The following is a 26,804-nucleotide window of genomic DNA, read 5'->3' as shown; positions in this document are numbered from 1 at the left end:
TATTGTATTCAGACTTAATAGAAGTCTTAGTTTAATTAGTATTGTTGTTTTGTTATCAATAGTTGTGTTTTGATTGAAGTCACCATTATGGTGATTAGTGATCTCTTGAGCTGGCACCTTGGACCTTCTTTATTATTATATTATGTTCTTCCAGCCAGTCAATTAATGTTTAAGTAAAACACAAGTTGTTGCACTGTGCTACTTGGAAGACAAAACCTAAGGTAAGACTGAATATCTGATCCTACCTTGCAAATAGCACTATTTGTGGCAATAGTGATGCATTACACATAAAAACATAAAAGCAAACAGTAAAGGTTATTTCAGCAAAATTATATCAGCAAGACACCATTAATTTTACAGTAACATGCTGGCAACCCTGCTGCCAGTTCTTTACTGTTTTTGGACGAGAACATCTTTAATAGTGTACATTATAAAAATAATTGTCTATGGAGTGTCCTCATAAGGATAGCTGCACCAACGTGTGTGTGTGTGTTTGGACAGAGAAAGAGAGTAACTTCAAAAAAGCGATTCACTGATTAATTTGAACCATTACCTAAAATTTTTCCCAAAAGTCTCCATGCAGGATTAAACGTTCTTTTTTGTAGTTAAAGGGTTAGTTCACCCAAAAATTCTCTCATCATTTACTCCCCTCATGCCATCCCAGATGTGTATGACTTTCTTTCTTCAGCATAACACAAACAAAGATTTTTAGAAGAATATCTCAGCTCTGTAGGTCCATGCAATGCAAGTGAATGGGTGCCAAAATTTTAAAGCTTTTTTTTTTTTTACTATAAATTCTTTCACCTTCTGTTTTTGGTGATTCACATTCTTCATGGATATCGCCCCCTACTGGGCATGGAGGAGAATTTATGATAAAAAATGTATTAAATGATCTTTTTCTCATCCACACCTATCATATCGTGTCTGAACACATGGATTTAACCAGTGGAGTCATATGGACGTACATGTACATCTCTCAGTAATGGTGGAGCAGCCCCCGGTATCAAAAAGTATCATTGCATGTTTTTTTACATGTACATTGGAGTACTATGCAAATACCATGGTGTACATTAATGCACCACAGTATTACCATCTGATACCATCACAATCCCATAGTCCTGCCATAGCATGCTTTTTTTTTTTTTTGAAAGGTAGTTGATTTTGAGAAACTTTAACTAGTGCTGGATGTGCTGTGTGGATAAGTTTTTATCAATATTTTGTAGCCCGTAGTTACATAAATTGCTTCACAAGATATATCCATGTGAAAAGGTAAAAATGCTGCTAGAGATTTCACTTCTGTTGTCACCACGTGCAAACTTATATTAATAATATCACTTGCCCTTGCCGGGTTTTGCACATATTTAGCGATCTAAGCTCAGCTCCCCCTGTCAATGATTTATTTGTTTGCGAATCAGTCCTCACTAAAACAATGTAACTGTCTATGTAGGGTGTCTCAAGCAATTTACATCCGGCAGGTGTTAACAGGGTTGGGAGGGTTGCTTTTGAAATGTATTCCACTACAGATTACAGAATACATGCTGTAAAATGTAATTTGTAACGTATTACGTTAGATTACTCAAGGTCAGTAACGTATTCTAAATACTTTGGATTACTTCTTCAGCACTGGTAGATTTTTTCACTTGTTTTACTATAAAAACTCTGCCAGTACAGTAAGACAAAATACACGTTAAAAATACATTCTCTGAAAAACCTAAATATCTTATGCAGTGTTGTTTCTAAAACAAGATAAATCAAATTGATCTTGTTTTAAGGATTTTTAGATATTTTTACAGGAAAACAATACAAAAATTATTATCAAGAATACGATTTTTGCCCTAATATCAGAGGTCTTACTAGAAAAAAAGAAATTATGATCCAACGTGAATTTTCTTGATAAAAAAATATGATTGTGCCTGGTAATGTGCATGTAAAATGGCTAGAAATAGCATTTTAGCTTAGCATAAAGCTGACAATTTACACAAGGTTTATTTCTATTTCTTCTGCTCCAAACTTACTTCAAACTTTCTTCTCTGTCTGCTCGTATGAATGTAACACATCATAAGAAAGTGTTTCACAGCTGTTCAAATGCACTTTGGATCGCATCTGAAAGGACTAAATATTAAATGAAACAAATGACAATAAAATGCAAAGTAATCTCTTCAGTAATAAAAATACTTTTTGAATGTAACTGTATTCTAAATACCAATGATTTAAATTGTAACTGTAGTGAAATACAGTTACTTATATTTTGTATTTTAAATACGTAATCCCGTTACATGTATTCCGTTACTCCCCAACCCTGGGTGTTAATTTGTGTCTTTGCTGAATGAGTAAGCCTGTTTATTTAAGGCAGACTTGTCAAGGTTTGGGTTTCAATAGATTCACAGCTGTACTTTAAGGTACACACACCACCATTCCCACAGCTGCCCTCACACTGACCAAAATAAAGCCCCCAAGTTGTTTTCACCACAGACAAATTTACTCAGAAGTCACTCACTGCCAGACGTAGCCTTCTATGACTGAGGCCTCTCCTAACAGCCGTTCTGTGAGAAACTTCCTCTGAAAAATCTCTCAAAAGGAAGAATCCATACAAGAGACACCAACACTGCCCCCTCTGTCCCTCTCGTTCTCAGTGACCCCCAACAACATTTAAAAGACTGAAGTTTCCATGACAACCCAGCACTATTTTTAGAAACAAACCCAAAAAATGTGGACCAGAACCAAATATTTTCAAAAGGCTTCCAAACCCTGAGAGCAAGGGTCCGCTGGACCGCTGAGCTGGCCTGCCATACATGAGAAATAACAAACATGCTGCAATTTCTGGCCAAATCATCCCTAAAATTAGAAAAATATAGAGCGTTTCAATAACCATGCAGGGAATTCTGCATCAGTCCACACACAATTAAAAGCAAGAGCGGTGAATGGACTTCTTGACATTCTTGCTGTTCTTGTGAATCACTGCATTGATTCTGGAGTGAAATAGAAAAGCACATTCTGGAAATGACAAATTATATTTAACGTTTTGGACGTCTCAAAGATTTTATTCCTGATATTTCAGTTCAGTGGTTGTTAACTGGTTTGTTTCAAGACCCAGATTTTACATTGGGCTTCAAATGGCATCCCAACATCATCTTATGACAACTCATATTAATTTGTGAGAGGGTGAAATCCTAAGATGTATGACTCGGCTTGTACGGAAAGGTACGACTCACATTCCCATAGAGACCAGTCACTCAACAAACAGAATCTAAAAGCAATACATTGCATGCACCAAATTTTAGCTAGCCTGCTAATCAACACTTTATTTAAGAAAGGAAATGTCTGAACAAATTTGGTTTCTTATTCTATATTTATTTATGCAATATAAATGAATGATGTATGTCAATAACCTGTAATACGCCTCCCTGGTCTCGTTCCAAATACTGATGTTCTTTCTTCCATGGTACACAAAAGATATATTCCTATTGAATTCATGGTGAGGTTTGGGTAAGGGGTTACACTTTATGGTTAGGTTTAGGTTTGGGGTTAAACTTCGTTATAACATTGTTAGTTGGTTTGTTTACTTTTATTTCGCCATCTCGTACTATTACGACTTGTCATGATGAGACCAGGTTCGTCGACCCAACACAGAACCAGAATTGTTTATTGTACAAAAGTGACAAAAATTACATCAAAACCAAACATGAAATGTATTCATATTAAATATTATTACTGCATAGGTCAAAAAATATGCAAAGTAACATGGCATAGGCTAAATATGAAAATGTAAAATGTATATAATTGGTCACACATAGAACAAACACTGGGCCAAATATTATAAGTATTAGCCATATTACCAAGTGACATGAATTTGCGGCAAAATACTGTAGAGTTTGATTGGACGCACTTTGACGTCAAAAACAAAGATTTGGGAAGCATTTCTCATCCTTTTTAAGTAGTTGATAAGCCTATTTAGTTTGCTCTCCTAACTATGCACGCTTATATCATTATTTGCTGTTTTTAATATTTGCATTCAGCATTATTTTTCCTTGCTGTCCTCAGAACCAGCAACCAATTTTTGGGTCACGACCCACCACTTGAGAACAACTGTTTTAGTTCACTCATTCTACAATAGCAACATTTTCGAGATTCTGAAAGTCTGCACCCCTCTTTTGTGTTTTAGGCTTTGACAGACCATAGATCAATAGTTCTTGTGCCATCGGATAGCAGCAAGGGAAAACAGATTAGAACAACCACATATGGCCACACCTGCAGGGAAATGACAGAAATATTGCAATCCACTCCAGAAACCCAGAGATTTTAATGCATTTCATCCTGTTGCCCGAAATCCCCTGCAGTCTGCAGGTGTCATGTTAGCTTCAACAGCACAGTCTTGCTATTAATAATCCATACGTTTAGAATAGTCGTATGACCCGTTGGCCCCTCTTATGTTTCAGTATCACATTGGTTCTATATAAACCCATTACATCCACATGCAGGGCCAGCATTTTCATATCGCCCCATAAATTCACTCAACCCAACCTGAGCGACTCTCTCTCTTTATCACATGACATATTAGATGAGCAAAACAGCACGTGTTCACACTTACAATCCATTTAGAAGCAGAGATATAAAAGGATTTAATCAATATGGTTGTAAATGGTTTTCAAAAACAAGGCGAGTGTGTGTGCAAGTGAATGGGAGGAAACGCACTCACACACTTCTCATGTGTACTGCATGAGAAGGAGTTCTTCACTTACGATAATGAAAAAAGCCATATATCTCACAAGGCCAGAGTGAAGACCACCACCATAAAATTACTCACAGACCTGCTTTTTACAGCACCTCCCTATCAATCTTTTCTTCTCCACCACATGTTTTTTGTTGCCTTTGTCTTTTACCTCTCTCAATGTCTTTACATTTAAAACAACCCATCTGTAACATTACAGGTGCATTAGCATCAGCATAATATAAAAATAATTACAGTGGGCTCCAAAATTCTGAGACCACATGAAAATACTTCTATTTTGCATTTTTTCATTACAAATTTTATTACCAGAAGAACTATTTTAGTAAAAAGTTTTTTCTTTAATGACAGCATGCATACTTGTCAGTGGCCTAGAAATAGTGCAGAATCTTAAATATTTCTTATTAATTTGACACCACAGCATTTCTTCGTTTGACATTTTTCAAAATCCTAAACTTTTTGATTGTGTCCAGGTTTAATGAAAACAAATCGTGGATTTTCAATGTAATCAGATTGTTGGAAACCACTAAAAATATACAATAATTACATTTTAAATATTTTAAATGAACTTAAATTAGATAGGACAACATTACATATTATGTTATCTAAAATATAAATCCATACAGACAACAAAACAATGTAACACACAAAACATATTTTAGAGGCTTTTTACTTACCTTGGCTCCAATAATGGAGCTTTTCTGATAGAAACAGCACAAAGCTGCCGTGATGGTCCTTAAAATGTTGCATCTCTCTGACATCTTACTTGTTTCTGTACAACTCATCAGTCAAAACACTGAAAACACACTAAAGTCTACAAAACTCACTGCCTTACACCTCCCGTGAATGAGCGCATATTAGCTGCTCTGTGAATGTCTCTGAACTCTCTTGGTGCAAGCGTGCATGAGTGTGTGTGTGAGTGTGTGTGTTTGTGCGATCGGTGGTGCATATGCTGCTCCATGCTGTTGCTCTCAGCCCCGGGCAGCCCATGTTAGGAACTGTGATATGACTCTCAAACCAATCAGAAAGCCGCTATTTACAAAAGCACTACACAGCCAACCCCTAAACCAACGCCCCTTTCCCCCAAAACCCCTAACAGCTTGTCAAGAAATAGACTATGAGGGAAAGGAATAGAAGGAACTACTTTGATTAGGGCTAAAAAATTTAGCATTATTTATACATTATATATATATATGTTATCCAAGTATGTCAAGATTTCTCAAAATTACCACTTTTTATGTAAATGGTTTCTTATTTCAGAGCTTTAAAGCCTGTTCACATCTGTCAGTGTACATCACAATGTTTGTTGATGTATTTGTTGTTGTCTCTCTTCGTTGCCTTGTCATGGCATTTGTATGTAACATGTTTTATGATCCTCAGTTAAGCTGTTACAGTAAATGTCAACTCTTTTGTCTTACCAAGCACAAGGAACCTTTTGATGTATTTGATTTTGATTGTGATTAATTTATGACAATGGTTGTCTGCTTGCAAAAAAAAAACTGTAAACATAGTGAAAAAAGGACACCTTAGCATCCACATAGCTACGACATCATGGCGACGTGTTTTGTCTAAACCTAGTTTTAATTATATACTGATTCAGAAAAAAAAAATATTTTGAAATATGATTATCTAAGCTTGTATAAATCTCAGAAACTTTGCCTAATCCTTGATTACTGCGCTTGGTTTGAGACTTACAGTAAATGAACAAAATGCATCATGTTAAACCACAAACGTGTATAGAACAAATCTGACACAAAGCGTAAGAAAACGCTGAGAGACAATCTGATATCAAGCAATTCAGTTAAACCACAAACTGCCACTGACATTTGAAATTAATTTGTCCAGACAAGAGAGAGCATCTACTGTGGAGGTCTTTCAGGAACAGTTTTCCAGACAGATAGGGACAGTCGTGATCCTGTGTGACAGGTCTGCACTGAGGGACCAGGACTGTGTCTATGAATATCATCACAATATTACTCTAAACTCCAGGCGGGATTTCACTAACAGCAGGGGGTTAATATAAAAGAGCATTTCCCCAGCAGGGAGGACTCTCTACCCCAGCTGGGACTGTCCTGACTCTGGGAAAAGAGCCCAGCTGAGCCCGAGGAGTCCCAGACGGCCAAATGCACTTACTTTTCCCATTGGGGTTTAAATAACAAGACTACTCAGTACCTTAGTCACACACACAGCACTTTGTGTTATTGCGGCTAGCTGGCTAACTAGAAGGCTTTTGTTGAGGGGGCAAACAGGGGGCTTTCTCTTGATTAGCCTATTCGTTAACAGCATTACGCTTTCTGTCACTTTCACGGAAGTTAACCCCCACCCCATCAAAACAGCTCTTGTATGAAGTAAAAGAAGCATTTGAAAATGAGTACGATTATGAGACAGAAAATAATTCAGGTTTTCCAGTCCACTTAAGTGGATTAAACAAGAGCTCATATAATGTGTTACACACACGTATGCTGACTAATGTTTGTCTCTGTGTATGTTATTCTTTATTCTTTAGTCTGTCTGTCATATGTTTTGATTTTGGGGTGAAATGTGACCCAGATATGTTTTTGTGAGATGCTGGAAACTTTGTAGAAACTCGGTTCATCAGAGGGAGAAGAAATGTATGCTGTTTGTCCAAACTATCCCAGGTAGATTTTTGGATGCAAACAGCTGGATGTCTATCAACTTACATTTGTTATATTTCTCCCAGATCGCTCTAAGAGGCAAACAAAGACATTATGGCTGGTTGGCACACCCTCGAAACAACACTGGAATGTTCTCCCTGAGAGTGGGCTCCTAAACTACCTAATTACACTCAATAAAAGCACCATGGCCCTGCGAGCACATTGACATTTCCACAGTCTGCTAAGGAAAGAAGTCAGCATGATGCCTTTGTACATGAGAGCCAAACATAAACCTTAAATACACATCTGACTTAATGTCATCAAGAGACCGTAGTTCAAAGGGTAAAGAATTGCATGTGACCGTTTCTAGCTAAATGACTTTTTTTTATATCTTAGGACACAGTCGGGTGAATTAGAGTAGCCTAGGACACCTAGCTCCAATGTCTGTATTTCTTGCTCTGTCACAAGCAAGTCTATATTAACATTATCATATTCTAGCTGGGTTGTAGCATTATGAAGTCTCATTTGTTTGTTTGATGTGCTGGGGTGACCGTCAGTAAATTACAGCAGTTGAAAGTGCAAAAAGGATTACCCAAATTCATCCTAGATATTCAAGGACTGGGATTATAATGTTCCAAATTTCCACACACAAAAAATTATTTAATTTATTTGTTTGGTTGGATGGTTGTCATGATAGCATAACTAACAAATAGCACATTCCAACCTCAGCCATTTTCAACCATTGATAACACATGCTACATTCTCATCCATGCTGAGATCTGAAAACAGTACTGTGTTAACAAACGCATAAATTACACATAACGAGAATGACACACAAAGCCAAGAAATGTACCATTGATAGAATTTTTTTTATCATTTTCACCCAAATAAATTATTAAAATTTTGCTGTCTCTAACCACTTTTTCTAAATTGAATTTATATAAAAAGTCAGAACGCAAACTTGCTGTAATTAATAAGACAGTTCCCATTCTGTTGTTATGCACATAAATCAACACTAGGGGGCGGTGTGACTCTGTGTGTGCAGCAGTAATATTCCCTGCTTGCATTAGTGGCTGATGTTATAAAGTTAGCTTTCTTCATTATTCTTCATCGACATTGACACAAATTTAGGGCAGTTCTTTAAATTACACTAATTTTAGGGCAAATCTTTACACGCACTCTCATAGTTCACACTACAGCTATATACAGACACTATGAACTTTTGGTTTGGCTCTGGAGTTATACATTATATGCAGCTATGTAGTGTTTATACAGCTTTTACTATGACTCACTAATATACGGCTTTATAGATCTTGTTCCAAATTCCGAGTCATGTAATGTCAAGAAGAAAATGATGAGTTTGGCTCAGCACTGGCCAAATGATACATGCACACAAGATTTACTGTGTTCATCAGTATATCTCAGTGTGTGTGTGTGTGCATGCTACATTTATGGAGCAGTCCTTTTATGTCTGATCTAAAAAGTCTCTTGAGGTAAAAATCTAAAAAATACTGCTATTAATAGCATTGCATTAAAGTTTAGAATGCCAGCCAAACCTTCCATGCAATAACTAGAGCCTAAACTACAGGGAGTGTGCCACATGGTAGTTCTCATTTCGATTTAATGAAAAATCTGGATTTACGACAGAGCATTTGTCAGGTTTTATAAAACAAGAACAATAAGCCATGCATTCTTGGTAAACAAAAGGTCACATTAGTAACACTTTTCATGAACTGTATATTACTTATGTACTTATATTACTTTATGGAACTTTATTATAACATTAAGAAACATTATTACATATAATGCTTAACTGATCATTAATGTACAATGAATTTATCATATCTATATTTCATATTTGAATTTACAGAACTACTGATGTGTTAAGCATTACAGTATATGATTATTATGACTTCGTGCAAGTTATTATAAAGTGTTAAAGGAGTGTTCCGGGTTCAATACAAGTTAAGCTCAATCAACAGCATTTGTGGCATAATACTGATTACCACAAATATTCATTTTGACTCATCCCTCCTTTTTTTTTTTTTTTTTTTTTTTAAAAAAAGAAAAAAAATATGGGTTACAGTGAGGCACTTACAATGGAAGTGAATGGGGGGCAATTTTTGAATGTTAAAATACTCACTGTTTAAAAGTTTAGTCACAAGACATAAACAAATTGACTGTAAACATGATTTTAGTGTGATAAAATCACTTACTAACCTGCTCTGTGTAAAGTTATAGCCAATTTTACAACTTTGTCGCCATGATGATGTAATGTCATCAAACACTAAAACCCTAAAATTACTGTAAAAATGACAATTTAAACAACTTTACAGCTCAAACAATACATTAATTTTAACAGAATTAATGTAAGTACTTTTATAATATAAAAAGCTTCATATTTTCCTCCAAAAATTGGCCCCATTCACTTCCATTGTGAGTGCCTCACTGTAACCTAGATTTTTTATTTAATTTTTTTAAAGAAAAGGAGGGACTAGTTGAAATACATTTTTGTGGTAATAAACATAATGCCACAAATGCTGTCGATTGAGCTTAACTTGTGTTGAACCCGGAATATTCCATTAATGGTCATCTTTAGCACTTTTCTCCTGTGCAAACTGACCTAAAGTCAGAATGACCTTACTCTGTTTTACTTACTCTTCTCATACCTTACTTCCAAGCTGTTACGTTGCTTGGCCACTGTAAACGGGCTACTGTTAGGTTTTAACTATATTACTTGGCAGAAGAATTGTTTACTCTGATTGTAATCTAAGCAATTATGACGTGATTTAATCAAATAATATGAGAGGATAAGTCAGTCTCTTCCATCAGGCCTTCATTCTCTCCATCTCTCATCGTTTGAGAGGCAGAAACCCTCTGAACTGTTCCTCTTGTGTCATTCTATGTTCTCTGTATGAGAACAGGCTTTCTCTGGATCTGTATAAAGGCTGGTATATGTGTTCAGAGAGGGAGCCGGCTGGCAAGTGAGGTCTTTCTGTGGGCTCAGAGGGCAGCAGATCCCACAGGGAGAACAGAGATGAATTGTTCCTGTAAAGCTCTTTCATGAGTGCTTAGCAGCTTAGTGAGCAACAGTGTAAGTGTGTGTTCACCATCAGGGAATGTGTGTGCCATTGTGTGCGTATGTAAGAGAAAGAGGAAAAGAAATCTGCTGCAAACTTCACACTAAAAAATAAAAGTTTTTCAATGCACCTGCAGCACCTTGAGTTCAGCAAAGAGCCCTCTTCTTGTCAAGAAATATTTCTTGCTGTATTGGGTTCTTGAGTTGATTCTATGATTCTATGGGGATTAAAAAATGTATTGATGTTACATTATATTGTTTCTTAAAACAATAGTACATAGCACTTAAAACGGTTTTAAAGAACTAGTTGGGTTCCCACTCTCACAACTTTTTTTGTCAACTGATATGACCTAAATTATTTACTTAAATTACCCTCTGATATTTTTTGCAATGTTTACCTTTTAAAATATAATGAATCTTTGCTTGTTCACTTTTGAAATATTTCTGTTTTTATTTGTATTTTTATTACATTTCATTGAAAATTACTCATCTTTATGTAATTTAATTCAGCATTAGCATCACAATCCCTGAGCGAGACAATGAAAAGTTAAAATATACAGTTTCAAAAGTATAGCCACAACACCTAAATATTATACGTGTTAGGATGATTTTAGTGTGATAGAATTAGGAATTTTCAGACATTACAGCTTTTACCATATTACAGGGTTTTCCGCCGTTATGTCGTCATGACAACAAAGTTTTAATATCAGATATAACTTTACACAGATAAGGTTAGTAAGTGATTCTATAACACTAAAATCATGTTAACATGTATTATGTTTGTGTCTTGTGTTGTGGCTATGCTACACTTTTGAAACTCTTGTGTAGTTTAATGTTTATGGACTGTCCCCTTACACTTCCATTGTAAGTGCCTAATTGTAGCAGTGATTTTTGCATCTTCTTTTTTTAAATAAATGTGGAACTAGTCGAAATTATTTTTTATGATACTCAACATTATACCACAAATGCTGTTGACTGATCTTAACTTGTATGAAACCCGGAATATTCCTTTAAAAAGGTTCTTCCATGAAATCAGGCTGTAAACCCTTTTTTGGTTCTAACGGGAACCTTTATTGTTAAGACTATGGGGTAAGAAGTGCTTCCACTATGTGCCAATGAGATCATGTAATGTATACACACACTCCCTGACCAAATGTAGCACAATGTTGTTTCTATATGACAGCATCCCAGCCTTCACATAAAATCATTAGCGTGTGTGAATCACAAAAGCAAGTTAAGTTGCATTTCTGAAGTTTGTGATTCACATATCTTATCCCCCAATCCCTGAGGTGAGAGATTTGGTTTCCACCCAGTAAAAAAAAATATATTTCTAAACGTCAAGTCATCCAAACAACTTCTACACTCCAGATTGGCTTTGATGATAATAGCTCCAATTTAACACCAGAATATAACCGATCTCTGCTTCACACGCAATGGGGCGGGCCAAACGATGAGAGAAACGAGGAGAAATAAAGGACTGATGGAAAGGAGACACGCACACTCATATTCATTGACCAAATCATTTCATCACTGCTTGACATCAAATATAGATGAATGATTTGCCCTCAGCTGTACAGTTAGCTTATTGTAGTGTTTTATTTTTTATTTTTATTAATCAGAATGTTCCGTGGATTACAGAAGAAAATTAGAAGTTTTTTGTATTTGAGATAACCTAGAACTTAACTCAAACCAAACCACCACCCAATCTGATATAATCAAATAACAAACTGTTTACACAAAAAATGCTAAACTCATCTGACTTTAGGAAGTGACATCAGCACATGAGGTCTTGGAAGTTAATTATCCCACATTTTTGATGGCTGACTTGCTCCTAACTTTGAGAAAACATTCCTAAACTAACAGGCCATCAACAATTTGGGTCAAGACGGAAAAATCAAAATGAGCTGAAAAACCTGGATGGTGGCACGCAACATTAACCCGTCAAATTATGAGAGAGACTTGTAGAATAAGTCACCCTTTCATTTTATGTTATGTATTATTTATTATTTTAATTACACATGAAACTTATAATACAATTTGGTGCTCCCCCCTAGAAAAAAAGAGATCTCCAGATATATTATAACTGAAAATACAGAAAATATTCAAGATATTGTTAACAAGTTCTGAAAAAAACAAAAAACAAAAAAAAAAAAAAAAACAAGAGAAAAGCAGAGATCATAAAGTTGTCAGTATTGTTCCTCTAGTATTTGTAAGTTGTACAAGGATGACCAAATTCTATCAAATTCATCTTGCTTATTGGAAAGTTCATAGGTTAGCTTTTCAAGAGGAAGAAAACTTATCTACTGAAGCCACATTTCAAGAATTGGAACATCTACAGATTTCCACAGAAGAAGGATACATTTTCTTGCATAAAAAGAAATAATATTCAATACATCTTTTCATGTGTTAAAATTAACAAGTATATAGAGGGTGTCATATCAAAAGTGACCCCCAATATTGATTCAACAACCCTATGTATACTTTCCCAAAATGTTATTATTTCTTTACCAGACCAGAAAACATGCATAAAAGTATCAAGTTCTGATCTGCACTTCATACATAATTCTGAAATATTTTTATTAATCTTATGCATTTTACCTGGAGATAAATGTTATTTAATAGTAAACTTGTCACCCTTTCATTTTGACTATTACTTATTGATTATATTGATAATTGTATTATGATAAATTATTTACAAAGCTAGTTTATACAGTGGCCCCAAAAAGCATTTTTTGCACACTTCACCCGAAAATGTAAATTCTCTTTTAGTCATTTACTCACACTCATGTCATTTTAAACTTGACAACAAGACTTTCTTGGCTTCAGAAGATTTTGAATATAACCCAGAAGTCATATAGACCACTTTTATTATACTTTTATGGCCCTTTTTTGTCATTTGTAATGAAGCTTGACCGCCCAGACCTCAATTCACTTTAGTTATATGGAAAAGAGTGGCCAGGATATTCCTCAAAAATTCACATTTTGTTCCAGGGAAGAAAGAGAGTCATACCGGTTTGGAAAAACATGAGAATGAAAAAGAATGAAAATTCTGTCATTATTTAAAGTCACTCATAAATATATGAACTTGATGGGAACTAACTTTATACACCCACTAAAAAGCCCTTTGGACCAGTTAGTTGAAAGTAACTGGAAAAACTAATATAAAGAAAAGTGTTAGTTCTGAGACGTTTATAAAATAATGTTTGTAGATACCACTTGTTTTGATAATTTGTTATCCAATTACATTCTTACATTTTGTGCTCCAAGTGTCCATATACTTTTTGGGTCTGACTGACCGATTAAATGTGTGCACAGATCTGCATGGGAACCATCTATTACGGAGAGAGATCAGAGATCCTGGGTTTCCCTGTCTAAGACACTATGCCAGGTATGTACAGATTCGGGTTAAACAGAGCTCTGGAAACTCAACCCCAGCTAATGAGGGTGAGATGAGGTCTACCTTCATTCACTTCACTTCACTGAAGATGAAAAACAGACGAATGACCAGCAAAAACACATCAAACCTAGACACAGACATCCAGACACACAGGTGTGCTGAAGACATTGCGTCAACATTTATGCTTGTAACTGATTTAAGGCTAAAACACTACTGTCTTCAATGGAGGTACAAACTGACTACAACCACTGATGTCCACATTAGTCACTCAGACAGTTAAAAAAGTTCAAAGAGCTGCCTAAAATAGAGTATAAAGGGCCAGTGTATGAATTTCATGTACTGTAATTGAATTACTGTAACATGTCATGACCATGCCATTCCCCTGAGGATATGTTGTCATCTCATCTTCTATCAAGTTCTGTAAGGATTCTCTGACTGGAGGTTGAATCTCACAAAAGCATGTCCAGGTCATATTTCACCCCGAAATCAAAAGTGCACATTCAGGGCTTAACCCTGACCTCTGTAGATACATATGGGGCCATCATTTGATGAAATATCAGAATATAATATACTTTATAATATTTTATGGTGCAGAGCCGTTGTTTATATCATTAAATGGTAAACTTAATATATTAACCTTCTGAAACTATAAAACTCTGCTTTTCACTTAATAAGATATTATTAATCACTGTAAGAATCATAAGAGACACATGAAGTACATCAACAGTGCTCAGTGTCACTCACACAAACAATAAACACCATCAGGGTAACACATATGAAATTAGAATTATGCAATAAACATTAACTAAAGTACATCAAATAAAACACAGAACACACAAAAACTGATATTAAAAATAGGAAGAAACATAACTATTCCCATAAAATATAATGAAATGTAATGGGTCATGCAGGGAAATCTGGGAATGCCTGATTACGTTTTTTTTACCGTAATTGTAACTATAATTTACCGTAAAAAACTGTACATGTACTCTCTTTTTACATCTAAAAAATGACATTTTTAGAACATTTTACAGTAAAACTACATGTATTGTCTTTTTAAATATATTTTTAAAAAAATTACGTATAATTTACAGTAACTACTCTTTATCCAATTTACGTTTTTTACTTTAGCATTTTTACAGTCTTTTACCATTAAAATTACGGACATTGTTTACAGTGTAAAACGTAATTTAATAAAACACTATTTTGTCCCTTTCAGCTTTCTGTAGTTCGACACGCATTGGGCGTTTAGCAATTCTAATAACTCATTCTCGTTCTTACGTTCTTGTAAAAATCAGTCTTTACTAACTACCTTGAAAGAGCAAACTCGGAAGACATGAGGACATAAAACGCATCTATGCAAGTTTTGAGATGTGCTGCAATATGTAGATTCATCAACCTCGTAACTATTTCTTTTTTTGGAGGTGGGTGATGATGTCAAACAAGTCCACAACAATATAAGAACGCAAAAAGAATGGACACTGAGAAACAGCCATTGTGTACAATTGGCAGTTTTATATAATTGATTTGTTGAGTGCTTTAAGTACGTTTAGAAGATAGCAGGCTGTAAATCGGCTAAAACAGTTAATTATGAGAAAAAAGTTGTTACTAGATTGCCAAAGTTTGCAATGTTTGTTGCATTGTGTCTTAACCCTTGTGCAACCTTTGGGACATTTTTGTCTTTTTTTTGTTAATTTTGGCTGTGTTAATGCCAACGGCATAAATTTTGCCAAAGGTGTGTATTTTTGGGGGAATTTTGATATTTCAACCTCTGTTCCTAAAATACATCTATGATACACTGTGTACACAAAATAGTTGCACTCATGACCTTCAGGACAAAAATGTCACCACTGAAACCCATTAAAACTGCAATATTTGATCCCAGTGCCATTAAAGCATAAAATCATGAATTCTATGATATTATGCTTTCATTCCAGAGCCCTGGCTTCAAAATGTAAATTTGTTATATTTTCCACCAGATTGTGCCATTTCTCCTCATGTTTAGCCTATGGAGCAAATACATGCTTTTTTCCTATTTTCTGTTTGCTGTATTATAGAGCACTGCAGGCCAACTGAATAAATGATGCAGCTAAAATTGTGTGGGTGTGTTGGTATGAATGTCAGAGTGTGATTTGTATGTGTGTATTGAGAAATGTGTGTGTAAACAGTGGCATTATGTAAACAAACTGGCATTTAAAGGGTTAAAATGAATATTTAGTAGTTATGATCAGGACTGATGTTGGTTAAAAAAATTAACTCATTGAAAGTGGAAAATAATATTAATATATAATATTTTTATGGCAGTGTTTTTACTTGGACATTTTTGTCCTTGAAGGACCTCTGAGTAACTTTTTGATTGATGCACAAGGGTTAATAAAAGAGTTCTGCAAAAAAACGCAAATGTGCTGGCTCATGACAAAGTTGGCAAATTCCTCAAGCACATCTGTATATATTACTCTTTGTTTTCAGGGTTTTATATCTACATATTGCGCATCGCAAGCGCTCTTCTTGCATCTGTGCACATACAGTGTCTTTGGTGTTATCGATACTGTAGAACAACAGGTATCATTAATTAAAATATTTGACTTTAAGTATATTGTTAAAATATTAAAATATAATGTGTATTAGCATCAACTTAATACCAAAGCTCTGGTACTTCTGACATCACTACAAGATAATAAAAACATTCAGAGATTTACGGAAAACATTTGCAGCTTAAGCCCAAGTAGTCCAGCCTTGCACCACCCGTGCTAAGTACAGTACTAAGCACACTAAGTAAAAAAAATCCTTAAGGTCTGTGTCTGAACTGAATGTCCATTAAAAGTTCTAGGGGGAGTTAGTGTCAGAAATGTTTGGTCTTCGAAGAATTAGAATAATACGCTTAAATAGTATATGCCAATATAACTATATATCCATTATATGACTGTATGTTCAACTGCAATGGAGCACTGCTACATTATAGTGGCCAAAGAATGTGAATGTTTGTGTTGTTTGCTTGGGGTTTGCGGTGAGGTAAGGATGAGAAGGGTTTGCTCTTCATCCTGTGAGACCCCGAGATGAGTCAAACCACTGAGCAAGTGAGTACAAGCAGGACAGAGAGAGTGAGGAATGGTTTCTCAGCAGGCTGACAGAGGTGGTTGTGTGCTGACAGCACACCGACAGTCCCCATCACTCAGGGGTCGTCAAGGCTGCTGTTTATCACAGTGGAAAATCTCATTCAGCCAGCGCAAACGGAATGAGTCACCCGTGATTTATGTCACAACACATCTCTCATCAGATCTGAGATGTAGAGAGTGTAATACAGCCATGTTGTGTGATGAAGATCTTTCATAACGGCTTGATTTGATCACACCTTGCTACTGTTCGCGTTGAGGAGGATCAAATTAAGCCAGGGAATAATTCTGTCCACCAAAACCTTTGCTTTCTCCTGAAAAATGAAATTGAAATGTCTAGAGATAAACCGATATATATTGGTCTGGGCAATATTTGGCGATAATTAGCATTGGCCAATAACTGTGCCCAATGGACCCTTTTAATTAAATTGAATGTAAATTAATAACATTTTAAGTTGTGATATATTACCCAGCCATTCATTTAAAAAAATCGTGTCATCACTGTTGACATGGGGTTTCAAATACAGCTGCTGAGGAATTGACAGTAATACCTCTTTTGGAAAGTTGTGGAAAAATAATAGTGAAGTTTTTCTGTTGATGTTGGAGAAAATGAGAACACTAAAATAATATTTGCTGAGGTCTACCATTCACTGCTACAGAAGTTTACGGAGCTATAGTTCTGCATTCCAAACCTGGAAGTGTGAAAAGGGTCCATTGGCTGATTGACAGAGGAGACCATTCCACATTGGGTCTGTTCCAAAACTGTCTCCTGCCTACATAGGTAGCTGTCTTCTATGGCAGCATCCCACCTGAAATTATGTCTCATAAGAGAGCGATTTGGAACACTCTACATAGATGAACTCTCAGTGATACGAGAGAAACAATGCAAAAATACACACAGCACACACATTTTGGGCAAAATAGTCGGTTTTGTATAATATGAGAAACTATTATGTATCTATACTTTTCAGCATTGAAAGGATTAGAAGTACATTTATAGGGGTGGGTAAAAAAATTGTTTTTCCGATTAATCGCGATCTTCATTTGAACGATCTCGATCTCGATTCTTAAATCATAAGATCGATCTTTCACTCAATGCGCAACCCTCTACTACAATGAGAGGCAATCACTCACATTTGCAACCAAATTTTGTGCTGTGCGACTAAAGTGAATATATTTGGCAACTGGCTGGTAGATGTTTATTTTCACTCACCAGTAATTGTGTAGTTTAGTCGTGAAGTGTTCAGCAGCGAGATCCTTTCACAGAATGTTGAGAGTTAAAGTTGTTCCGTGTAATGTGTGTCTGAAGATGAGATCTACGCAATCCATTTGTCATTGAATACTGTCTCTTTTAATACTCTTTCTGTTCTTTACAGTCAGTTGTTGACCAAAAACAACTACAAAAAAAAAATAAAATATTTAATTCTAATCATGCATCGCACAGATGAGGTAAAGCCATTCGAGTCCTCTCTAGTTAACATGTACTCATTTAAAGGCGCTGTTTATGAATGCCATTTTTTGTTAAAGAGACAGTACTGGTTTTAGCGCGTTCAACAAATCAGTGTAAATACTTGTAAATAGTACAAATTATGCAATTTAACAATAAACATGTAACACAAATAATATATGAAATATAATATCTTATTTATTGAATGAATACATTTATTTGTTCTTTTTTTAAAGGCCAAAATAAGACCAAAATCTGTATCATAATTAAGATACCTACCTTTTGGAACAGACTTCGCGCTTTCCTATGATGTCTTAAAATGCTGCATCTGGAGGACGCTCACTAGGTTTTTGAACAGACTCCAAATGATGGTTCTAAAATCTACTGACAGTCTTTTCAATGATGTATAGTGCAAACATTGTTTTAAAATAAGTGTTGATTTAAAAATAGCAATTTTGTGTCATTTAATTTTGCTTTCATTTAATCGGTCACCCTGCTTTTTACATATCAGTATTGGCTTCAACCATTTAACCCATTCTTTCTTTCTTGATTCTGTTATTAGAACTACACATTGCTTGCAGGCCCTTCAAGCAGCAACAGATAGAGACATCATCTCATTTCCCCTTGTAATTGTTCTGTTTTAATTGAGGATTTGTTTACCGGGGCCCCTTTCACTATAGGAACCCCAGTGAGTTTTTTAGCTGTAGAAATTCCTGTGTTTTATAAACAGCTCTGGCTTTGAGTTGCACACATCTGATGTATTATAACATTATTAAGACGGGTCAAGGAAAGCCCAATACTGTTTTATAAACTCTACAGTGTGAGTTATGACCTCAAGAAACACTATGAAATGTTTGACAAAATGAGAGTTTTGTTTTTACAAAACTGTCTCTAACTCTAATCATTCTCAACTGGTAAGTTAGGACAACAACAGGAAGCACATATGCAAAACCCAAGAAAATCACACCCACTGACGCACAATCCAGTTTAGATCACATTTATCTATGTCAATCTGTTGCGCCAAGTTTCCATCCAAGTATGCGATGTAATACTTACAGTATATTTACTCAACGCTCTGTCAATAAACTATGATCCTTCATATCATGTCCAAAATTTGATCAAAATCTTAATGTCCAAACAGTAGCAGCCTCAGTTGGCATTCCTGATATACTTTCCCTAATTTAAACACTCAAAAAAACTCCTTTAACTGAATATTATCCGATATCTCAAAGTGTTAAGAGTTGCCCTAAGATAACCACAGTCGTTGTCAACAGGTCATCAACAGCAGTTTTACTCTGGTTGAGCAATCTACAGTATGAACTCCTCACATATACTGATAAAGGTAGAATGTACAGCCTTACCTTGACATACTCCATTGTAGGGTCCATGCCTGCAGAGTCCCTGCAGGAGAAAGACAGAACTCTCTTTAGTGAACACATTGATTACCCGTTTGCTCTCCTGCTGCTTAACTGTACATTTACACATTTGGCAGACACTTTTATCCAAAGCAACTTACAGTGCCCTGATTACAGGGACAATCCCCCTGGAGCAAGTTAAGTGCCTTGCTCAAGGACACAATGGTAGTGGCTATGGGGATTGAACCAAAAACCTTTTGCTTACCAGTTCAGTGCTTTAGTCCACTACACCACCACCACTCCAACTGTAGGCTGCACCTTGGACTGCAGTAAATGGTAAGTGCCTACCAGTCCGGCCCCTCAAGTCCAACTGGCTTGAGGTCAGTACACCACACTTTAGACCACACCAGCCACCACATATGGACATATAGTTAACCGTATTCCCACCATCCCCCTAAAGACACATACTGTACATCACAATCCACCACACACAGAGTGCCTGAGATTAAAGCAGACAGTTTATACACTGTGCAAAGCCAAATACCTCATAATGAACCAACTTAAGCAGTCTTAAGGAGAGAAAGATGAAAGGTTAAAAGGTTATTGATGAGCATGTCACAGCTGGTGATAAAGGTTTGAGGATTTTAGAGACTTTTCGAAGAAACACTCACACAAACAACAACAACACTCACACTTTGCTAGCCTCTCAGGTTTTATGTATTCCTTGAAGATTTAAATCCCAAACTCTGCCAGATTAAAGCCAGAAAAAGGGAAATTAATTCCACAAGATTTCCCCCAGTGTTCGAAACAGCACAAACAAACACATTTCAATGCAACCTTTGAGTGAGAGACAAATTTAGCACAAACATAATGCAGAATCTATATGAAACATAGGAGGAGACAGGACGCAGCTGTTTACATGACCTCAATCCCTGCCAGTGGCTTTAAGGTTGCAGTCTGGATGTGACTTACCCTAACTACAGAGATGGCCCTTGCTCAGTTCAGCGGAACACTGCATTTTTGACTTATTTCGTTTCTTTATATGGAGCGTGGAATGCAGGAAGCACAGTGGTAGAGACAGAGTCGCAAAGAAGTATGTTCAGTGTAGTTCAGCGCTGGTTAAAGACACAGAGGTACACAACTCAGCCTTTTCCCCCATTTAGATCCTTCTATGCAGCCTTTACTCTTTCTGCCCTTACCCAGAGTCTCTTTCATCTAAGCTTACACAAAAACCTGACTTTCTTTATGACACTATGTTCTCTATTTCTTTCTTCCTTTCTTACCACCAGGGTGTGTGGTGGACTGTCTCACCCCCTTAGGGGAATAAGGGTGACTTTCATGTTCATTGTGTAGGTGGCACCTGGAGTTAGGGCTCTGGCACATATAAAAAGCGTCAGATAACAGGAAACATGAGAATATTTGGAAAGATTTATTTGTCTGTTTTTGGCCTGCTTGTTTGTTTGGTTTTCATTGATGGAACTTTAAAGCGTATCATTTTCTGAACTGATTTTCTGTTTCATTTTGGTTCTGCCTGGGAAAGCTGCTCTTGAGATCCCTGAAGTTTCATGAAACTTCTAAAGCATAGGCCATTCTAGATAATTTTCCCCGTTTCTCATCTCGGTAAAATCAATTGTGATTTTTAACATCTCTTTCTTGACTCATTATTTGATTGGACAGCCAAATGTTAACACATTTTTGCACAAAGTTATTTTAAAATGCCATTTAACTGTTTTTATTTCCAAAGTATTAACTAGACATCACTCCTTGAATTAAAGGGATGTTCAATTTCGACTTGTCCCTCGTTTATTAAAACAAAGCAAAAATCTTACTTACAGTAAGGCTCGTGGTTGCAGTCCATAAATGTTAAAATACACACTGTTTCAAAAGTATGGCCACAAGACGTAAACATTATATGTGTTAACATTATTTTATTCTAATAGAATTAGGGATTTACTGGCATTACGGTGTTTACTAGATTACAAAGTAGCGTTACGTTGTCATGACTACGAAGTTGTAAGATTTGATATTGATACTACTGATGGAAAACCGCCTACTGTTTCACTTACCTTTTTTTAATTATTTTTTATTTTATTATAGTATGCAGTGCACAGTGTATACTGTGTAGTATCCAGTAAGTTGTAAGTTAGTATTCCATGGGCCCCATGAAAACATCCATCTCCATCTCTGTCTTGAGTACACACTCTTTATTGCTGCTGTATTGTGTCTCAATACACACACACATACATCTACACAAACACACGCACAAACACACGCACAAACACACACACAAACACACACACAAACACACACACACACAAAATTAAAGGCCTAAATGACAGCCCAGTTTACAGACAAGACGAAAGGGGCAGTGTGGCTCTGTGAACTAATACCAGTAAGGTCCGCTGTGGAATGCCGGAAGGCATTAGCTGAGATTTTTAGGCCATGACGGTGATTAGTGTGTTGTGTTCCTGGCCTCCGGATTCTTCATTCACTCTCTTTCATTGTTTTGTTTTTTGAAAAATGGTTAATAATGGTTAATAATTTTCTTTTAATACAGTTACAGTTAATGGGTATTGATAGACAGGACATGCAAATCGCTGTTTCAGATGGAGACAAGCAGTGGCTGTACCAAACAGACTTTGCCTGTGTGTGCATGTGTAAGAGATAGAGAAGAAAGTTGGAAAGGACTCCAACAAAAACCGTGGTTGATGTCAGATCAGCAGAAGTGTGGGACAGAAGGAAATCCTTTAGACCATCACTGGTCTGGATGGCATATTTGGATTCCGTTGAGCTTATCAACCCTAACAAGGTTACATAACACTTTTACAAGATCAGTAAGCACATGCAGAGCATTAATATCATTGCTATTATACATCTGATGCCACCTGGGGAGCAAATAGAGTTTAGACAAGTGAGGATTGATTCATAATGATGAACAATAAGATAATATTTTAGTGCTGTTAGAGGTTGAAAAATCACTATTTCAAAATATATAGCAATATTTCACCTCAATACTGTATCGATATTCTAACACCAATATTATTATTTTTAGTTACACTTTACACATTAAGAATTTGGGGGGGGAAAGAGATTGAGTACCACTCAAAGCGAGTCAGAAGATGATGCAAACTGCAGCATTAGGTCAACAAACACTAAATTTTAATGTGACCCAATCCAAGTCTTTAACTTGTATTCTTTAACCAAGGTATGCTATTGCCTCAAAAAAAAAAAAAAAAAAAAAAACATTTCATCGACTGACTTGTCTGTGGTCTATGTTAATTCTATGACTCTTCAAGTAAAGCATGAAGTTCTGCATGTTACAACAAGAACTGAAGTCCAGTGAAGATGAAAGAGAAACAAGATCGCAATATATCATAATTTTGAATCTAACCATAAAGAATTGCAATATTATTGTGTATAATATTGTCCATGCTGATTCCGTTACGTTAAAGCACTTACTGTTTCAAAAGTATAGCCACAATATGTTAACAGTATGTGTGCTTACATGATTTTAGTGTGATAAAATAACTTAATCACCTTTTCTGTGTACAGTTATAGCCAATTTTACAACTTTGTTGCCATGACAATGCAATGTCAACAAACCATAAAACCCTAAAATAACTGCAAAAATCACAATTTAAACAATTTTACAGCTCAAATATTACATGGGTTTTGACAAAGGAATTAATGTAAGTGCTTTTATAAAATTATTAGCTTTACATTTCTACTTTTAAATCCACTAAAAATGGGCCCCATTCTCTTCCGTTTTAAGTGCCCCACTGTAACCTAGATGTTTTTTTTTGTTTTGTTTTTTTAAAGAAAAGGAGGGATGAGTCAAAAACAATTTTTGTGGTTATCAACATTATGCCACAAATGCTGTCGACTGAGCTTAACCTGTTTTGAATCTGGAATATTGCTTTAAATAGTCCACCAGTGTAACAAATGAATTTTTTGTTTTTGTTTTTTTGTGATTTTCTCCCCTTTTCTCCACAATTTGGAATGCCCAATTCCCAATGCGCTCTAAGTCCTCGTGGTGGCATAGTAACTCGCCTCAATCCGGGTGGCGGAGGACGAATCTCAGTTGCCTCCGTGTCTGAGACCATCAATCCACGCATTTTATCACGTGGCTTGTTGAACGCATTACTGCGGAGATGTAGCGCGTGTGGAGGCTTCACGCTATTCTCCGCGGCATCCACGCACAACTCACCACGTGCCCCACTGAGAGCGAGAACCACATTATAGCAACCACGAGGAGGTTACCCCATGTGACTCTACCCTTCCTAGCAACAGGGCCAATTTGGTTGCTTAGGAGACCTGGCTGGAGTCACTCAGCACACCCTGGATTCGAACTCGCGACTCCAGGGGTGGTACAAATGAATTTTTAAATGTTAAATGTCTCTCAATTAATATGAGGTCATAAAAACTCTATAAATGATAATTATAAAAGAAGTAGAAAATGCTGTTTAAAATAGTTTTTAATGAAGTGTAGTTTGTTAATATTTCAAGTGTGATTCTTTTCTCTGTCTCTCAGTCTCTCTCTTTTTGTCTCTCACAATCTCTCTTTCAATCACTCTCTTTCATCTCTCTGTCAAGCTATAAATCCACAATACTCACTTAAACCTGTGAAGGCTCTGTGTGTGTGTGTGCGTGTGGGGGGTCTCTGTGCGTGTTAGAACAGCTGCCTTGCACATGCAGGTAGAAGACACTAAACACTTGCAGAAAAATCTTTGTTAAACTTTTGTTGTGGAGCTTTTATTTGTAGCAACACAACAAACAAACAGTGACAAACCAGGCATGATACAACAAGTTTCCAGCGACAAGTGATTGAACTGTCCATATTGAAAGTCAAAATGACACATTTTTGATCGTCGCTTAATTTCTGTAAAGCTGCTTTGAAACGATATGTGCTGTGAAAAATGCTATACAAATAAAAATGACTTGACTAGTAAGGACGTGATGTCAGTTTTAAGCACTTTAAGGTGCACAGACAAAGTGCGGCAAAGTCCTGCTGGGCAGATCTTCTTCAAAGTACCTAAAAAGCCTTCTGTTCACAGTGTCTACTCACCTGCAGACATACACATTCAAATCAATGCAGCGTTCTGCAGCCAAATGTTCAGTAGGCTGACATTTCATCACAATGCCATCTGAGTCTCAGACCCTGATAAATCTAATATCAGAAAACACCATCAGAGAGCAAAGGCCTGCTAGTTATTGCTTCTGGGTTGATTTAATGTAGATGTCACCATTGAGAATTACTCTGTACATAAGTGCTGTAGTTTTAGTTCTCTTTCCCTCTCTTACACCCAAGAAAAGTGTTCATGGTCTACCCAGTTCTTTTTCCACATATCACACAGAGTCGCAATAAGGTGTTGTTATGGTGACTGGGGTGCTACAAGAGGTTGTTACTAACCCTGCTGTCAGGAAAGAGGAGCTTCTTTTGTGCGCTGAGGTCATTTTTCACCTGCTTTCTGTCTGCAAGCTATATGGCAACGAAACAGCAGTCCAATATTAGGTAACCTTCAAATGTCAAGGTACAGATGCAGTCTTATACGAAAACCCAAACACAAACCTACGCATTTACAGACGCACGAACAAACACAATCATGCCTAAAACTGTTTTGTTTATATGAATGGACTCTCTTTAGTCTGTCTTCTCTTTCTGCTGTGCTTCTGATAAAAGTTGTACCTACCTCAAGTTATCAATGTTGTGTCTTATGGTCAGTATTACATCTTATGGTCTGTTTGTGTTTGAGCTGTGGAAACATTATGGAAAAGTTTGTGGAGAAGTTACTGTCAAATAATTCTGTACAAATTTTCTTTGCGTTTATAATCTGTAATACTGCTGTCCATAGGGCCACAATATTTCAATACGTTTTTATGTGTTGACTAATTTCACCAAGGTATCAAGATTTGGCTAGTTGGCATTTGCAATCAGCCCCTGCTGGTAGATGCCATAACTACACCATTATGTTGACAAAAAGTATCTTTTCCACTGGTAACCATTTAAAAGTAGCCATGTATTCTGATTAAATTGTTTTGTTTTATTGAGGGTGAGATATTTGACATAAGACGGTCTATGTAAACAAGGGACAAACACAAACTGCTTTGTTGCTGACTGTGAAAAGATCAGTCTGTCAGTGAGGACGATACAGTCAAACAGGCCTAGAGCTGCAGCAAAAAGACTGGTAGACAGTAAGAAAGTGAGACGAAAGGAAAAAAGAGACAGATGAGAAGACGGAGATGGGCAAGAGACTGAGCCAGTAGTAGCTTGTATTTTGTGATTATTATCTCATTTGTCCTATTTTCTGAAGTCAGACAGTAAAGTTATTAGATTGTATGTCAACTGCTCCCATGACCAACAATTTGATTTACTGTAGGTTAAACCACTACTGTAGATAAAACAATGTAGATAAAACACAGGGGTGCTGTGATATAAAACAAAATGGCTATTGGTGTTATTGGTTATATTTGTTATATGCATCTAAATCTGAGTCAGACTGTTATTCCTTTAATGGTAATTGGCAGTTCATTATTGATAAGCCAAACTTCTAGAGCAATGATTCTTAGATGATCAGAATTGGTGCTGAAAATATAGTATAGCAAAGTATAGCAATACTTTCTGAGTAATAAATCATCTCTTTTAGTGATATACAGACTATATTGAGATACATAAGACTGTCATCATATTCAACTTTATTTTATGTTCATGTTGATGAGTGTACTCACATTATGCCAATAGGATAAGAATTACTTCTTTACAGTAAAGTTACTTAAATGGCTTGCTTATTCTCTTTCTGTTTCAAAGCCTAAGCTGTGAAGAGTAGGCAGGTCAAGTTGCTGTTGTTGTTTAAAAATTAAAATGATCTTATCTTTTACTCACCCCCATGCCATCCAAGATGTGTATGACTTTCTTTCTTCTGTAGAACACATATGAAGATTTTTAAAAGAATATCTCAGCTCTGTGGGTCATTTTAATGCAAGTGAATGGTGGCCAGACCTTTGAAGCTTCAAAAACAAAGGCAACATTAAAGTAATCCACTCAATTAGTTTTTTAATCAATGTCTTCTGAAGT

The 26,804-nt window shown here is 36.2% G+C and overlaps 1 protein-coding gene across 8 annotated transcripts in view; it reads right to left on the bottom strand.

The window, feature by feature from the left end:
• LOC127424467 (breast cancer anti-estrogen resistance protein 3 homolog) overlaps window positions 1–26,804 on the bottom strand; it is a 105,448-nt gene that overhangs the window by 29,702 nt on the left and 48,942 nt on the right. For 5 of the 8 annotated variants that reach the window (XM_051669721.1, XM_051669722.1, XM_051669727.1 and 2 more), the window contains one exon: window positions 19,739–19,778. In XM_051669721.1, coding sequence (XP_051525681.1) covers window positions 19,739–19,778 — 40 coding nt within the window. Of the gene's footprint in view, window positions 1–5,403; window positions 5,682–18,143; window positions 18,279–19,738; window positions 19,779–19,997; window positions 20,098–26,804 lie in introns of those variants that run through there. The other 3 variants (XM_051669726.1, XM_051669729.1, XM_051669725.1) reach the window with 3 other exon arrangements.

The sequence above is a fragment of the Myxocyprinus asiaticus genome, chromosome 33, assembly GCF_019703515.2.
Source record: "Myxocyprinus asiaticus isolate MX2 ecotype Aquarium Trade chromosome 33, UBuf_Myxa_2, whole genome shotgun sequence".
Classification (NCBI taxonomy): Eukaryota; Metazoa; Chordata; class Actinopteri; order Cypriniformes; family Catostomidae; genus Myxocyprinus; species Myxocyprinus asiaticus.
The sequence above is the reverse complement of the archived record's forward strand: the minus strand, read 5'-3'. Positions and strand labels throughout refer to the sequence as shown.